Source organism: Mixophyes fleayi, chromosome 2, assembly GCF_038048845.1.
Source record: "Mixophyes fleayi isolate aMixFle1 chromosome 2, aMixFle1.hap1, whole genome shotgun sequence".
Lineage (NCBI taxonomy): Eukaryota > Metazoa > Chordata > Amphibia > Anura > Limnodynastidae > Mixophyes > Mixophyes fleayi.
The window spans coordinates 227,928,973-227,947,772 of record NC_134403.1 but is presented as its reverse complement, the minus strand read 5'-3'; the positions used below and the strand labels follow the sequence as shown (position 1 = coordinate 227,947,772).

At 38.9% G+C, this 18,800-nt stretch overlaps 1 protein-coding gene across 1 annotated transcript in view; it reads left to right on the top strand.

Moving 5' to 3' along the window:
- C2H3orf85 (chromosome 2 C3orf85 homolog) overlaps positions 1-16,692 on the top strand; it is a 58,303-nt gene extending 41,611 nt beyond the window's left edge. Inside the window, exons 4-5 of the mRNA XM_075195564.1 lie at positions 8,675-8,803; positions 16,546-16,692. Coding sequence (XP_075051665.1) covers positions 8,675-8,753 — 79 coding nt within the window. The 3' untranslated portion in view covers positions 8,754-8,803; positions 16,546-16,692. The remainder of the gene's footprint in view (positions 1-8,674; positions 8,804-16,545) is intronic.
- The last annotated feature ends 2,108 nt before the right edge of the window (positions 16,693-18,800 follow it).

Sequence of the window (18,800 nt, the reverse complement as noted above, 5' to 3'; positions counted from 1 at the left end):
ACTATGGTAAATTTTTGGGCATGCGCAGACTGATTTTACGCAAAATACAGCAGTATATCTTCCTATTTATATAACCTAAACTGGGCAAGCAACACAAATTACAGGCATTTATATGCTCTCAATGAGTTAAACAAGAAAAATATATATGACTGATAATTTCAGAAATAGCTTTAGTTATTAAATTGAAGCCCGGCATTTTAAATTCTTCATATGCCATTTTAATTATTTGCCTTGTTGGAAATATAAATAATTTACAAGAGTTATCAGTTCCTATGAGCTAAATGCATAAAATATGTAGATGCTATTTAATTTTCCTTTAGAACTTCCACATGCAGTTTCACTTTGATTCAAAGTATATGCCCTACTCGGAATGATAAATAAGGAATTTAAATACACAATTAATTTAATAAATTGAAGAAAATATGTCACAAAAACATATGTCCACGTTTACTTACTTAAAACAACGACAGTATTTATCTAATTATTAGTCATGTGTATGTGTGACTATCTTAAGCGAAGTATTTTTTTAGTTGATATTATTATGTTAAAATAACAAAATATACATATGTTGCGGTATAAACTGTGTCATTATAATCAGTATACAATAAGCAACTGCAACAATGCAATCACATAATTCATTTCTGGAATGTAAATGCAATCCATATTCTAATGAACTCTGTAACAGATGCTCATTTTGAATATAAATGAAGAGAATTGATAATAGATTGCAGAAAAAAATGTTCAAGTTCATTCAGAAAGCTGCCATGTAGTGTGACATGATAGACATTTTGAATACACCCATAATAAATTATAGAATTACATTATTACAAATAAGTTATTGCATGGTATTCTTCATCTGAAGACTACAAAATAAATTAATAAATGTTTATTACCAGCTGAGCCCCTGTGTTATATGCCAGGAAGGATTAATATTAGGTAATCTCCTTTTTGATCAAGTGCAGCTATCTAGCAATGAGGAAAACGTATGGCCACCTGGCTATGAAGTCAAAGGTATACATATCTTGAACATTTCTTTACAAACAAAGCCTCTGTTTGCTGACTGGTATCTAAATGGCATACTGTACATGTCACATATATGCAGAAATTCCTTGTTACACTTACCAAAATGCTGGTTCCATGCTTTGATTTGCATGAATGCACAATTCATGATGCTATCCAATTAGTTGTTAGACACAAGACTGCTTCAGTCGCTGACCTCATTGAATCAGCAGATCTAGCATGCATTACTGAGACCTGGCTAGACGAAAATGCAGCTGCTACATTGGAAGCCTCTGTCCCAATCAATTATTCTGTGATCCATTGCTCAAGACAGAATCATAAGGGAGATGGAGTGGCACTGCTTTAAATAAATCAAACTTAGTTCCCACCCAGTGGGAATAACTCACTCATTTCAGTGCATTGCTGCCCGGAGTTATACAGGTTTGGGTTTCAGAGTCCTATTTATCTACCACCCCTTAGTGATGGGAAAATATTTCTACAAGAAATTACAGACATTATTTCTGATCTTGTTCCTGAGCATCAAAAATGGCTTATCCTGAGGGATTTCAATGCATGGATCGATGACCTCTTCTGCACAATGATGTCCTCCTCTGCAGAATGACCTCTTCTACACAATGATGACCACCTCTGCACAATGACCTCTTCTGCACAGTGATGACCTTGCCTGCACAATGAACCCTCCTCTGCACAACAAAACACTATGGGCCTCACACAAGTTATTTCATCTGCTATGCATAAAAGTGGTCACATGCTTGATCTTGTTTTCCAGAGTGGAATAGAAGTCACTGACCTAACAATAAACCCGGTTATTTGGTCAGACCACCACCCACCTAGGGTTGTTACTCACCAAGCTCTTGCAGTAATCTGGATATCTCTATGGTAAGGGGTGCATGTGAGCATCCTTGTTCTCTTGTCTGTTACTATAATAGGGATATGATGGATGCATTGGACACTATCGCCCCTATTTGTATAGGGTCCCAAGTACAACATCGCCAACCACCTTGGTTGGATGACAGTTTCGGGGAGCTGAAGAAGAGGAGTTTTGATAGACAATGGCGGAAGAATCATATGGCAGAAGACTAGCTAAATTAACACACTAAAACTTAACAATCCACAATCACACATAAGGGGCTAGATTTACTAAGCTGCGGGTTTGAAAAAGTGGGGATGTTGCCTATAGCAACCAATCAGATTCTAGCTATCATTTTGTAGAAGGTACTAAATGAATGAAAGCTAGAATCTGATTGGTTGCTATAGGCAACATCCCCACTTTTTCAAACCCGCATCTTAGTAAATATAGCCCAAGAAGTCTAAGTTCTTGTCAAATGAGAATTTTGTGCAGCAAACAATAGACCAGCTCAGCTTTGCAATCTTCTTTGCTGATAATGTATCCTCCATTTGGACTTGAATCCCAACTGTGCCATCAAACAAGTACCAAGATCCCAATCTTGCAAATGTGGGTTACCTAGTCCCTTGGACTAGCTTTGAACCCCTGGAGGTAGAAGACATTGTTGAAATCACTATAAGATTGCGCACCACTACCTGTGGTATGGTCCCAGCTCCAAAAAACTTTCTGATAGGGTGTAATAATGTAATTAAAATAATACAATGCTCTTTGCAGACAGGCATTTTTACTGAACCACTCAAGGAAGTAGATGTCAGATCTCTTCTACAAAAAAACCCTTTTCTATACCCAGACTGTAACATCAACCCTTCTATTTCTAGGGATGTTTATTTAGAAAGTGGTGCCAACCCAACTGGAAATCCATCTGGACCTTTATTTGATACTGTGGACCATGGGATTCTAATACAGCACCTAAGGATTTTCTCTGGTCTGGATAGCACTGTTATTAGCTGGTTCAATTAATTCCTGACTGGCAGATCACAGAGAGTGTCTTCAGGAGCATACTCATCTGCACAAGTGCGCCTTTCATGAGGCATTCCACAGGTCTCTATCCTATCTCCCATACAATTTGCAGTATACATGCTACCACTGGGTGAAATAATCAGACATCATGGTGTGGACTACCACTAATATGCTGATGACACTCAACTGTACCTGTCTTTTGCTCCAGGTACTAAGAACTTAATGCCAATCTTAAAAGACTGTTTAGCTGAGCTCCAAGAGTGGATGAGTGGAGGTTGGCCGAGATTGAATCTTAATAAAACAGAGGTTCTTATGATAGGAGGTCAATGTCAAATAATAAGATTGCACTTGTGCCAATAAACTGGGATTAATCTCGAGGGGTTGGTGTTGCAAAATTTTGATCATGTGAGAAATCTTGGTGTTGTACTTGATTGTGGCTTGAAATTTAAACATCACGTTTCAGCCATGATCAAAACAAACAAACAAATGCTTAGCTCTTTTTTCTACACTATGCTATTCCTTTATATTTTTATGTAGTACATGTTTCTTAATCTGTCACTTGTAGTGAAAAGGGAGGAATACGGATTAACCCATAACATAACTGTGGTGAATATAGCATAATCATAATGGACTGCATTGTAAATACTGTATATCATTTGAATCCATTTATAATTTGTACCTTTCTGTAAGCTAGGATGTAATTCAAAATACTTCAAAGCCAAGCCTCTCACAGGGTTAATGACCTAACTCAAGGTGTAACATAAAAATACTGGCTTGTGTTTATTATGTGGCCCTGCAGACACAAGAACTACCTCATGTGGTGAGACAGTACTGTCCTAGTACTCAAGTGTTTTTTGTCACCTTAAGAGACATTAAGGAACCGACCTAGCAGGGGGTCTTACACAAGGAGGCATGGGTTCTGTGACCATGCCAAATGATGGCTTGCTTTTTTATATAAGCAAATATAATTCCATTTCCAAAATACCACTTACAATCAATATAATTAGTGACCACCACATATTCATAAATGGTATGATGAAGGGAAGCTCATACATTGAATAAAGCCGTCTGTCATGCAGGAAATGAGAACTCAGTTAATACACTTGACCTATCTCTGTTTGGTAACTGTAGATTTGTAAATTTGTGTTGGATTTATTAATGACAAAATTGGGTCTGTGTGACACTCCCTAGAAAAGATATTGTCAGGCGCCGTCCCCGCTGTTCCCTTGCCATATGGGGACGGACGCCTGCTGACTCTGGCCGGGGTGCCCTGTTGCCTAGCAACAGGCGTGCCGCAGTTTCTACCGGACCTCAAAGTCGTGCGCATCCACCCTGCTCTGTCCCGTTGCCTAGCAACGGAGCGCTACCCCTGCACGCAGCGTGCCTCTCCTCTGTCTCCTCCAATCACTGGTTTGCTGCCTTTATTTAAACCTGACTCTGGCGCCATTAGGGTGCCAGAGTAACCGGTTTCTGACTCCAGAGTTTCCCTGTTTTAATCCTGTTGTGACCCGGCTCTTCTGACCATTCTCTTGTCTCTGCGCTCTCCTGTTGTGACCCGGCTTGTCGACCATCCTCCATTCTGCCTGTCCCATATTGTTCCTGCGACCTTGGCCTGTTTTGACTACCCGTTTGGATTCTCCTTTGTACCTTGAATTCCCGATTGGCTTTGACCCGGACCGTCTGACCCTCCTTACAGCTACACCAGCAACTGGCTAATAGGCCCGCGACCTGTGTGCCCTGTGCAGTGAAGTCCAAATCTCCTTGCGGGGGTCCCTGGCAAACACCAGGGGTAGGTTAGACTCCGTACCTGCTAGTTCAGTAGTGCTAATTTCGGTTAGTGGCTCTCTACACTCAAGTCTACGGCAAGGCCTGACAGATATATTATATTTTAGCATTGGGGATTAAACAGGGAAGATGTAAATTGTGGTTGTAAAACTGTGTCACAGGCCTCTCCTGGAGGCGAACCCCTTTAGGAGGGGACAGGTGAAATGGTTTAAAAGATGAGACCACTTACAAGATATTGTCAGACTTTTGCTGTCCATCTTCCAAGCCAATTTTCCTCGGCTCAGACTATACTCATATGTAAATTTCTACTCTTAAACGTTGTCCTTTATATTTTATCTGTTTTATTTATGTTATGTCATCTTTTATTAATTATTTGTATAATCTGTAAGCATTGCACTTTTCCCATATATAAAATTTACAATTTCAATAAGTGCTGTCCTTATTATTCTAAATGAAATCACTTCCTGTTTAGAAAAGGTTGATTGCTTGGCTGTGTTATCCCTTTAAATACCAGTGTAGGAAGTGTTAACTCTTTTAGCTATCAGAGTACAGAGTGTGCGCAATTGAGTAACTAAGGCATAGGTATTCTACAGGCCTTAAACGTAGATGAGAGGCAGGTGAGAGGCAGTGGCGCACACAGGGGGGGTTTCTGAGTCTCTAGAAACCCCTCCCCTGCGCTAACTAAGTGGCCACTGTCCTATACAGCAGCCGCGGCGCTGTCAAAGAAGCGTCCGCGGCGGTGCTGTATTGTATACAGCACCGCCGCGGACGCTTCTTAGACAGCACCGCGGCTGCTTTATAGGACAGCGCTGGTGAAACGGAGCAGCAGCTCTCTCCTGGGTTTTTTTGGGGGTTTTTTGGTTTTACACGGTGAAGCAGGACATACCTCCTAACTTTCCTAAGCGAAACAGTCACACAAATTCGGGACTGTACCACCAGATTCAGGACAGTTGGCAGACTGTCCTGCTCTCTCCTACCTGTTCTTGTCACTTTCACCACCTGTGGCTGCTGGTGTCTTTAGATCAGTTGCTGCTTGTCTGGATCCTGGAATGTTGGAGGCCCTATTTGGGGAAAAAATGGGTACATAAAATTTAGAAAGCTCCAAACAGTCTAGGGGGTTAATGTATCAAGCTGAGAGTTTTCCGGCGGGTTTGAAAAACCAATCAGATTCTAGCTGTCATTTATTTAGTACATTCTACAAAATGACAGCTAGAATCTGATTGGTTACTATAGGCAACATCTCCACTTTTCAAACCCGCCGGAAAACTCTCAGCTTGATACATTTACCCCCTGGTGTTAAATTAATAGCACCCACGTTTATAATTATGCCTCCCTCCTGCCACAACATTATAATAATAATATTCACATTAGCTAAATAGATCTCTTTCCCTCCAAACAACCCTGACATTAGATAGCAAACACATTTAATATATACCCCTATTTCCCTCCCTTCAAACAATAAATTTAATTGCCCCCCACCACCCCAAAGACAAAATAGCACCCATTAAATAACTAGCCCCCTCTGGCACTCCACCATTAAATAGCCTACCTCCTACACTAAATTAAGACCCCCTTCCCTCACACATTATATTGACATGCTGCACACACACACACACACACACACACTTTATTGACATCTCACACACACATTATACTAACATGCTGCCCATCACACACACATTTTACTGACATGCTGCTCATCACACACACACTTTTACTGACATGTGTCTATCAGCACACACAATATATCTATCAGCACACACATTATATCAGTACATACACTATATCAGCACACAGACAATATTAACGTTTCCCCAAAACTTACCTTATTCCCTCCGCGCACGCTGTCATCAGCACTTCTCACATGGGACGGCACTTGTCATGTGGTGCACGTCCCATGTGACAGCTAGGCTCTCACAGATAGGCAGGGGGACGGACGGACCAGGAGGATGCACAGCCAATATGAAAGGTGACTGGTCCCGAGGAGGGGCCAGCCACAACTCAGTCCACCGGACCAAAATAGTTTATTTCTGTCTGGCCCAGCCCACCCCTGCAAACCACTGGTGATAAGTACTGGTCAGTCTAGAGCCATAATAGTTGATGACGGAGGGTCATTCTTTATTTCTCATGTATTCCCGTGACTTATATGTAGGGGGAAAAAAAATCACAGAGAAAACATCATAGTCAGGGGAGGCCCCCAGCCCAGCCTGCCCCTGATCATAGTGCAGATTGTTAGAAATGCAACTTGCGTTTGTAATACTCCTGATTGTTAACATGCAACACCTCACATCTCCCAGTGATAGCTCTCAAAATCTCCAACTTCCCCCCTTAAGGGGTGCACACTTACAAGAATTAACTCGGATCATAAGCCTGTAGTATGGAACTCCTCCTCCCTATTGCCATAGGTGGTCTCCCTTCCAGAAAGCAACCCAACCAAACTCTGCTTAGCTTCCAAGAGTTAACAAGACTACATTGTGGGACTCCTCCTTCTTATTGCGTTTCAATGGTTAGCAAGGATCCATATGCATGTATATGTGAGAAAACAATACACACTCATAGTGCATTATTTTTTTAACTAAAAGAAGGATCATTTATTTGCAGGTATCCAACATCTCACAATAAAAAACGAATATATATATAAAAAAATGCACAGGTACAAAAATACATAAAGACTTCAGTGAAAAATATCAGCACATCACATCCAAGTTGGACTCTTACCATAAGGCAGATGGTATACAGCATGTAAACAATAAGTGAAAAGCCTTCTTTCTCTACTGACACCCACCTCAGGAAAAGAGCTGTACCGGACTGTACCGGGGCTCTTACCATTCTCTCCAATTTACATGAAAGCTAACCAATTGGATATCTTTAGTTTAAATAGGAGGAAATGGTAAGAGCCCCGTTTTTCTTGAAAAAGATCTTAATGATTGAAACGCGTTGGGTCTTGGGGTACACACTCAGTCCGGTGATGGGAGACCACCTAGTGCAATAGGAAGGAGAAGTTCCATAACACACTTTACATTTCATATTACAGGCTTATGATCTGAGCTGATTCTTGCAAGTGTGCACCCCTTAAGGGGGGATTTCAGAAATTTTGAGAACTATCACTGAGAGATGTGAGGTGTTGCATGTTAAGAATCACGAGTATTACAAACATAAGTTGCATTTATAACAGTCTGCACTATGATGTTTTCTCTGTGATTTTTTCTCTCCCTACATATAAAGTCACGGGAATACATAAGAAATAAAAAATGACCCTCCGTCATCAACTATTATGGCTCTAGACTGACCAGTACTTATCACCATCGGTTTGTGTCCATGTTTTGATTATTGGACAGTCTTCTGCGATGATTTGAAGCGATTGAAGAAACTGTATTTCAGTGAGAACTGATAGAGACCATATATGCATCATTAGATTTAATATTGTATGTATTATTTATATTACCACTGTGTCTATATATATGTTTGTTTGTAGCATTTAGATTTTAACTCATTGGTGGATCAGAATTTTTATATAGGTCTGTGCTGTCATATTCTGTACATTTTGAGGTTTTTGTGCTGGAGACTCCTTTTTTAGTTTTTCTTTGTATATAAAACGATGGTTAACTTTACAAAGACACATCATCTTGTTCTATTATTCATTTACAGTTTGCGATTACCATGACAGCCACAGACATTATATATATATATATATATAGTATATGTACATTTTTTCTTTTTTAATCTGCAAATGTAAAGCAATTTGAGTCCTATTTTGATAAAAGTACTATATAAATCAAAATATTATCATTATTGCTATTATTATTCTCAATATTATGCTTATTAAAGCCCCTTATTAAAGCTTTCTGAAGGACCTACTCTGTATCAGAGATTACTTTCCTTACTTTAAAAAAAAAAAAAAAAGAGTAAAAACACATATAAAAAGTGTGATTACAGCTTTAAGTGATTTAGTTTCTGCAAGTAATAAAACCATCTAAATTCTACATTGTACATTTCCTGTAGGAATCAAGTGAAAGCCTACATCGGTGTTCTCTGGCCTTGGGAATCCAATGAACAGGATGAAACATACACACAAAATTAATACATATGTATATGTAATGAATTATGTTTAACTGAACAATTGTTATTGTGGTAAGTTATAATAAATAATTGTATTGTGATATAATTTGTAAAAATGTATGTAATTATTGGTACTTGATTTATCTTTAATGCCCACTTTCCTGTTTTTAGGGGGGTTTGCATTATGTATCTTGGAATATCTTTCACTAACATTCGTGTCCTCTTAATTTCTTTCTCTACCTTTTCCCTTCAATTAGTTTTATTTTAGTCATCTTCCCTCTAACAGAATAGATTTGTGTATTCTACCAGTGATTATAATGCGCAAGGGGCAGACTTGTGGTTCAGCATGAAAGGAAAAATATTTATGTATTATTCTTTTAATTGAATTTCAGCCACAAATTGCAGCAAAATATACAAATGATTCAATTTATGCAGAGATTACTAAAATTGTGACACAGTTTGGTAAAGAAAATGCATAAGCTTCACATGCATGTTTTTACAGCTTATACATTTAAACAAAATCCTATTTGGCAATGTAACTTACATGTATAGGTATAGGATATATTATCCATAGTGCCTGTGATTTAGGGGTATATTTACTAAACTGCGGGTTTGAAAAAGTGAAAATGTTGCCTATAGCAACTAATCAGATTCTAGCTGTAATTTTGTAGAATGTACTAAATAAATGATAACTAGAATCGGATTGGTTGCTATAGGCAACATCTCCACTTTTTCAAACCCGCAGTTTAGTAAATCTAGCCTTTAGAGTTTTCTGGATAATGGTATTTTATGTAATTGTAGTTTGGAGCAACATGCCTAAATTATATTTTAAAAAATATGCCTGTCTTTCCCCAAACTGTTCATGTCAAAACCTCTCCCAATTAAATTATTTTGGGCTCCTCACAGTAACTCTAGGAAGAAACACTTGGAGCCTGATTCATGTCTGAACACAACTTGCACGTAAATTGCATTTTTAAAAAGAGCCTGGAATCTGTGTGTAGTTCCGACCATATTCCAATCCAAGGATATCTCTAGATATGTTTCAATTTGAATCTATTTGTAGGTGTAGGTACGCTCCACTGCAATGTACACACATACGTATGTACAATAATAAGTAACGGCAGAAAGCATAAAACATTTTTTGTAATCATAAAATAGCAACTCTTAACAGTACAATCATTTATCAATTTTATTTATATTATTTAGATAAAGAAATATGCTTTTAATGCCTACTGTACAAACAATGCATTTTTATGGTATATCTTAGTTGCATACTGTTCTGTGATAGATAGTGTTATGCAAAGTAACGTAGTGGAAATAGCAGGAAGGAGGGGATAGTAAGTTGCCATCCTACGCCCCAAATAGATGCAGAAGCACCTGAATTAAGAAATGAAAAGGTCTAAACCACAATCAAAAGGAAAATAGGGAGGGGGTGAGGGACCTTGAAAGAAGAGCCAAGGAGCAAAAACTTGGGTGGAAGTATTTTCTTTACCATGAAGGTAATAAGTAATTTTTTCCATGCATTGAGCAGCCAAATGTATGTTTTAAGAGCAGAAACGGGGGATGGGGGGTATCACTGGTTTTCCATGATTTAGCTATGAGGCATTTGGTCGCTGCCAGGACATGGGAAGCTAGTTTAACAGAGTGCTAGTCAGCTTCCTGGAGCAGGTGGGAGAGGAGGAAGGTCCACGTGTCTTTAGGAACAGGACAAAGCAAGAGCAAGGCCAGAAGGTCCCAAACTTTATCCCAGAATACTGTACTTTTGGTACAGGTCCACCAAATATGGAAGAACGTGCCTGTCTACCACAGTCCCGCCAACAGAGTGAAGTCGCAGAAGGAAACATAGTTGCAAGCCTGTCAGGGGTCTAGTACCACTGGTAATACACCTTTTAGGCATTTTCTTTTATTGGGGTTGAGATAGAGCTGGATACAATATTTTCCCTGAATATTTCCCAGGAGTCCTTGTCAGGAGGGGGGCTGAGGTACCTTTCTCAATCCCACTCATTCCTGTCCTAAGGATCAAAGACCGAATCCAGAAAAAGGGATTTTAGGCAAAGTCCCTCAAAGTCAGTAATGTCACAAAGAAGTTGAACATAGTGAATGACCTTCCGAGAAAGTTTTGGGTGTTTGTCACATTTAGAGTCAAAAGTCAGCCAGGAGCCTCTGACAGTCAACAGCAAAACAGATGCCCGCAGCCTTCCATGGCTGGGTTCAAGAACGAGAGAGATTTGGAGGGAAGTCAGGGTTGTCCCATAAGGGGAGTATGGGAAGGTTTGGAGACAGTGAGGCCAACAGAGTTCTACACCTCTCCCACGTTCTTTCTCTCACATCGTAGGGAGTCATAAGTGTTTTTTGTATTCAGACATGAATTGTGTTTATTTGGCAATGTCCTTTTCTGGCCATGCATAAACCTATTTTACGCAATAAACTCTACGCAAATAGATATATGTCCGATCATGACTCAGGCCCTTGATTATGTCTGTTTGTATGAAAAAATAACTGAGCAGCAGTAATTATGTAGTGTTTTTTAACCTTTAGTCTTTGGGAATATATTGCTAATATGCTTCAGTATAAGCCTGTACCTGCACATTTTCCAAGGATAGTTGGAGGTTCTATGACCCTTGAAAAATTTGATGGGATGTACAGTTGAGGTAAAGACAGAATTTGATATTATCCAAAATATATTTATGTAATATCCTTATTTTGAATATGTTATCAAAAAACAGGTTATCTAGTGTTCTCTAAAAAAGGGTTTATCCTTATATAATCACAGGACTGAACGACATGAAAACAACTTTACTTGATTGCAAATTATGTGGCATGCAGATGGCAGTTAGTGATAAGTGCCCTCCCATATAATCAGCGTCTCACAAATACATATGAAAAAAAGTCAATGAGAAATGACATTGTGGTGATGTCAACACACTAAGGATAAGGTTGTTTAGAAGATCTACTGCTTAGCATCTCAGTTCAGATGCTAGACTCAGTGAGTGCAACGGTCATTGTTTTTGTCATCTCTGCTCCCCCTTTGGTGATCTCCACTGCCTCCTTGGTGGCAGCAGCTGAATCTATTTCCAGGAATGAGCGTGATGCTAAATTAAAGCTCAGGGTTACACACAGTTATTCCAAGCTGACTGGTAACCACAACAGTAGTAGTGCGAACAAGTAGACTTCTCTAGAACTCTAGAAAGAATAAGGAGGTTTGTTAAGATAAATGGCAGATGACACTTATTGTCACAGCAACTGATTGTTTTAAGGTTTCTATGATGAGAGTTCATGTTTTACGTCTCCACCTCGCACTGCCTCTCTTTTATCAACTGCACCGCACCACTGGTAACTGCCCAAACACGCCAGCCATCAATGGCTGCTTTTTTATTTGCTGCTGATAATGCTGTTGCCTTACATTAGCCACGCCTCTTAGATTATAAACTCATTTGGGCAATGCCACCTTTGAATTCTGTTGTATGTTATTGTTGGTAATTTGTTTATGTCTATATCACCTTAATGTACAATGCTGCGTAATATGTTAGCAGATTATTGTGTTCCTAACTTAATGCAAGCTAGACAGAGGAAAGTGTCATGCTGAGCCCACATTCAAAAATGAGTTTCAAGGGGTGGAGATTGTAAATTTATGTACAATCTCCACCCCTTTTTCCTCCCCTTTTCCCTGTATTTACATTCTCACAAAACTACCTTATTTTTAGACATCCTTGTAGATAATTGCCTATTTTTTAAATATGTCGAAGCATATTTTTATGAGCACATGTACAAATGTAATAAAAAGATTGAAATGTACCCCAGTGACACATATAAAAAGACAGTCCAATGTCCAATTAGGCTCATGGATAATGCTCAAACAAGCAATATTTAAGAAATGAAATGTAAAATATTATGATAACTAAGCAATAGTATGCACAATGATTTTCATTCTTTTTTTTTAACATACATATTTGTTGAAGTTTTTAAAACAAATCTGAAAAGATATTTACAAACATTAACATTAAAAACAGTGACTTCTACAAATACCTTTGGGTACATCATTGGATTCAGTTGCAGCAATCCTGTACATACCCGCCATGAAAGCCTCCCCCCCCCCCCCCCCCGCTGCTTGTGAAGCGGTTGATACACTCACATTCCCACACTGTGGGCATATCTGCTTGGTCCCAATGTCTTTTGACAGCTCCCAAATATTGTAAATTACAAGTTCAAGTGCAATGGGAGACTGATCTCGGTCAGCCCCTGAGAGATGAGGACTGTGACCATGTTTTCAAAAATGTTTACACCATGTCGAAATGTATCAATCACTCAGAAATACTTATTAAAATGATCCATAGATGATCCATAGATTATGATCCATAGATTATACTACACCCCTGTTAAATTACATAAAATTTAACAGGGGTGTTAAATTTCTAAGCTCTGTTGGAGGGAGTGCGGGGAAGCCGGATCCCTCTTTTATATTTTCTGGCCCTGCCAAATCAGATCAGATCTCTATGGGATAAAGTTTTTGGACTAATATGACAAGCAACTTCGTTGTCTATTACACCGCATCACCACGGTTATGTCACTGGACACATTTTAATTTCTGCTAGAGCGGCCATCACTCAAGACTGGAAGAGCCCGGCTCTCCCGCCTCTCTACAAAATGACAGCAAAAACTCAGCATAGCTTTGTGATGGAAACTATTGGCTTCAAATATTCCACTTCAGCCTCCCCCCCCCCCCCCTACCGCTATGAAGGGGTTCACTTGGTCTGATTACAATGCTACCCATACTCTCGCATTCTGGGTCCAAATAGGATCATAAGATCTTTTCTTGACCCCCCTTCTCTAGGGGCCTATTGCATACCCCATCTGACTACCTACTTATAGCAGCTCCAGGAGTTGACTCCATCCCTCATACCCCCCCACACCCTCTCCACTTTTATCATTTAGCTTGTACTATACCCCTGTCTCTTTTCTTTTGCTTTGATATGTTTTTGTATATGTTAACAATACCTGATGCTTTTAAATGCCACTTGACCTTTGATTGTTCATGTGTAGGTATATTTACTATGTCATACTTCACTTGTGTTATTTTGTTGTTCTTTTTCTTTGGAAAATCTAATAAAAACCTTTTGGAGTTAAAAAAAAAAAAACAGTGACAGAGACATAATAGTAACAGATATACAGTATATAAATATAATATCGATATCACCATGATGTAATAATAGTAATAAATATAAAGGTACATCTTCCAGATACATTTAATACCAGAAACATTGATTAAGTTACTTGCAGAATATAAGGCTTATAAAAAGTGAAAGACTTTTAATATGTTCCTTTGTGCATAAGGATTTATCTCCCAACCAACCCATTTTTAGATGTAAATAGTAATAGGAGCTATAAGACTCCCAAATATGAAATTAATGTTAGATTGATGATTTCTCATAAACACAGGTGGTCAGTCATCCGATTACTTTTAATGTGTTTTTGAGCAGATGCAACAATAATTTTATTAAGTTTGTTGTACAACAAGGACAGATCTGTAATTAAAGCCCTCAATATAATTTTGTATGGCTCAAGATGTATATGTTTATTTAGTGTTCTACATATTATTCTGTTGGGGGCACATTAACGTTTTTCAACAGTTTGCTGTGATATTACTACCAACTTTATTTAATGTTAATGGCTTTATATAAATTTAATGGTAATATATATGCAGAATGGAGCATTTTTGCAGCCTAACTAGTGTCAGATTAAAGATGTAACTTTCATATTACTTTTATTTTTTTAACCTTCATTCCAATCATGGCATAAAGAGGATGTGTATCTTGTTATACTCCAGGCAGCAAATAGACACAATGGTGTGTATTTAAATGTGCTGTATAGCCACATGGTCTGTCATGCTCTTAGAAGTAAAAGGGTTAAATAGAACGAAATGTAGTCATGACACCAGCTTTTACAACTCAATCAGCTTGAATATTCATATGTATAGAAAGAAGCTTGCTGAGAACTGTTTGGAGGGAGATATGCATCTGCTTAACGTACTTTCATTAACTGAGATAATGTACCTTCAAATTTTTGAAAATTTTTAACACTTAACTTTGGAACAGATACATTAAATTTAGAAAACAGTATAGTAACTACACAACCTGCAAGTCATTTGTATAAGATCCAAATCAATAGAAACAATCCACATCAGTGATGTCTGTAACATGGATTTTAGGTACTGAGAGTGAAATGAGATGGAGTTTAGTGAAATGATTTGTCCTTTACGGTTTTATATAGATATTGCTTAATAATAGGAACAAAATGTAATAATTTAGGAATAAAGAATTGCCTTTTACAGGATTGATTTACTGCGTCTGAGTCATTAAGGATAGCAAGGCAAAAAAGGGGTGCAAGTTAGTTTATTATTTTGCATGTAAGTAAAATACTGGCTGCTTTTTCATGCAGTACGAAAATACTTAATAGCTTTATTTTTACACTGAAATTTAAAGTTAATGTAGGACCTGCCCTACCCGAACTATAAATCTGTCCCCAGCAGGGCCGGATTAAGGGATTGGAGACCCCTGGGCTAAAGGATACCTACCACCCTCCGTGAGGTCCCTCCTACATGAGCCCCCCTCCCCCGAGCGCTTACCTCTGTCTTTCCTTCACTGTTCTTCCGTAACTCACTCCCTGCTGTAGTCCTTCCGCGGCGCGCAGTAATCACCTTACTGAGGAGATCTCTTGAGAGTGAGACTATGACTCATAGTCTTAATCTCACGAGATCTCCTCAGTAAGGAGATTACTGCGCGCCGCGGAAGGACTACAGTGCCTGCCATTCTACGTGACGTTCATCTGACAGTGGGAGCCGCCGGCCGCACTACAGCTGAGCAGCAAAGAAAAAAAAAACGAGGCCCCTGGGCTGTAACTCAGTTAGACCTCGGGTTAATGCGGCCCTAGTCCCCACATTTTCAATTTCCCTCCCCCTCCAAGTGCAAAGTTACTCTTTTTTTTGCTTTGTTCTCTTTAATGACTCAATCCCAATATGTTTAAAGTAAAAATAACATTGACAGTCTATAGATTTAAAGAAACCCATTCAGAGGCGGATTGGGAATTTAAAGTGGCCCTGGAAAAAAATCTGATTTTATGCCTCTGTGCTCAGTTGGCTGCTAACACATTCTTCCAGTATTCCCTTCATAGAAACAAATCTGACCTTGTTTAATAAGTTTAACTATTACGAAACCTGTTGGCACAATCGTATTTGATCAGTCTGCAAGAGCAGCATATGAGCACCTCAACGCACTGTTGCATCTTCCCCTGACGTTATGAGATACAAAGTACTAGTCAAATAAGGCAATGGAATCTATGCAAGAACCACTAAAGTATCACCAAAGCTGGAATAAGACTCTGGGGGGCATGGGGCACTTAAGACAGGGGGATTATGATTTTGGATACATTTTAGAAAAATACACAGGCAAAACTGTGTGCATGTCAGGATCTGCCTGTGCTTCTACTGCAGCTGACTCGTCATGCTACTTCTCTTGGCAGCTCTTGTCTTTGGACTATTTTGGACTTGCTACTTTGAATGTATGCTGCAGTACCTCTAATCCACCAGAGGTGCTGCTATTGTCTCTTGTCCCTTCACTATACCAGGGGTTAACCTGCTGCACTATCTAATCATTGGACCTGAAATCTCCTTATTTATACCTGCCTCTCCCAGTTACCTTTGCTGGTCATTGTTGTTTATGTTGCTGTGCCTGACATTGATGTGATGTTACTGACATTGTTGTGTTGTTCCCTGGGACTTCTACAAGCTGCTGCTGACATCTCTTTGTTTCTCTCCACAGTCTGTTCACCTGCACCAGCCATGTTCCTTGTTATTTGCTTTCATCCTCTCTCAGCAATCCTTGATTAGTTTCTGCAATACTCGGTTTGTACCATACTGCATTATCTGGATCATACCTGTTCAATAAATATCATGTGCTTTCACCATATTCTGGCCTCCATAGCTGTCATTTCTAGCTTTCAGCATTAAACTGTGACAGTGCACTACTGCTAGGTGCACGCAGCTCTGCCTTCACGAGCAGTACAGTATGAAGCAGGACTTACCCCCCAACTGTTCTTGCAGTCAGACCAAATCATGACTAAGCAAGACAGTCTCCAAAATTTGGGACTGCCCCATCAGATACAGGTTTGTTGGCAGTCTGATCTGCTCTCTCCTACCTGTTATTGTGACTTTCACCATCTGTGGCTGCAGGTGTCTTTAGCTCAGTTGCTGCTTGTCTGAATTCTGGAATTCTGGAAGCCCTATTTGGGAAAAAAATAGGTAAATGAAATTTAGAAATCTCCAACCAGCCCCGGCATTAAATCAATAGCACCCACATTTAATAATTAGGCCTCCCTCCAGTCCCAACATTAAAATAATAGTACTCATATTTGATAAATAGATCTATTTCCCTCCAACCAACAACAACATTTAAGTAATAGTATTCGCATTTAATAAATAAACCTAATTCCCTCCCTCCAAACAGCCCAAAGCAATAAATTAATAGCATTTACATTTAATATAACTGTAGGGAACATAGTGGAATTACAGTTATCATCATCATCATTTATTTATATAGTGTCAGCAGATTCCGTAGCGCCTTACAATTGGGAACAAACTGTAATAAAATAATACTGGGTAATACATACAGAGAGGTAAGAGGGTCCTGTTTGAATGTTTACAATCTATTGGACAATGGTTTGATACACAAGGTTAAGTACTACATCATATTGAATATTTGTCCAGCTAGAATGCAAAGGTTACAAAGAGAGATAAGCGGGCTCGGATATCTGAAATCCGAGCCCACCCGAACGTTGCCGATCCGAGCCGGATCCGAGACAGATCCGGGTATTCCCGCCAATTGCAAAACTGAAACCGAGGCTCTGAGTCATAATCCCGCTGTCGGATCTCGCGATACTCGGATCCTATAAATTCCCCGCTAGTCGCCGCCATTTTCACTCGGGCTTTGATCAGGGTAGAAGGAGGGTGTGTTAGGGTGTGTTAGGTGGTCCTCTGTCCTGCTATATCTCGGGCTGTGCTGGGGAAACAGCACAGCACAGCACTTTTTAAAAAAGTTATAAAAAAAATATCCAAAAACAATCCTGCAGTATAAGTCCATTGGTACTGCAATATTACAAAGTTCACTGATTCTGCAGAATAGACTGGGAATTAGTGGAAATGATTGTTATTGAGGTTAATAATAGCATAGGAGTGAAAATAAACCAAAAAACTTGTTTTTAACACTTTTTATGTTTTTTTTCAAAATAAATCCGAATCCAAAACCTTAAATCCGAACCAAAACCTTTCGTCAGGTGTTTTGGGAAACAAATCGGAACCCAAAACCTCAAGCAAATCCGAATCCAAAACACAAAACACGAGACACCAAAAGTGGCTGGTGCACATCCCTAGTTACAAAGTATTTTAGTGGGCTGTATGCTTAGTCATACAACTATGTTAGTCAGAAGGTTGTTGTCTTGTGTTAGCTGTGTAGTAATAGGATAACCTAGGGAGATTAAGAGGGTGGAAGAATATTATAAGCTTGTCTGAAGAGATGGGTTTTCAGAGATTGGACCCAATCTTCATGAGAGTGTGCTGTGATATTACATTTTTCTTGCCCTGTTTTTCAGTTTGTTTTTTATTGCTGAATATTTAATTTCTAAATAAAGATTTTACATTTAGCATGATATGTAAATGTTGATTTATTTTTATACTTCACATATATTAATATTATTATTATTAGCATTTATGGTCCAATTTGAAATGCTAAAATACTATACATCAAATTTTAAAGCAGTGATTTGAGTTGAGTTTTGTGATGGAACAAATATGTGAATTTTATGGGATACAATCTACAAGATCTGCTTTGAATCACCATCCCATTTCGCTAAATTTATAGTCTATGCATAGAGCAGGAACAGCAATTGTTAACCCATTCTGCTGTGTGGTGTTGGGTTGGACTCGGGACAGTTAAGGTCAAATTCTGTCTTTGAATCCTGCAAAATTTTGCAGCCAAATGTAAACAAAAGCTGAATATTCAAATGAAAAGGTTGGAAAATG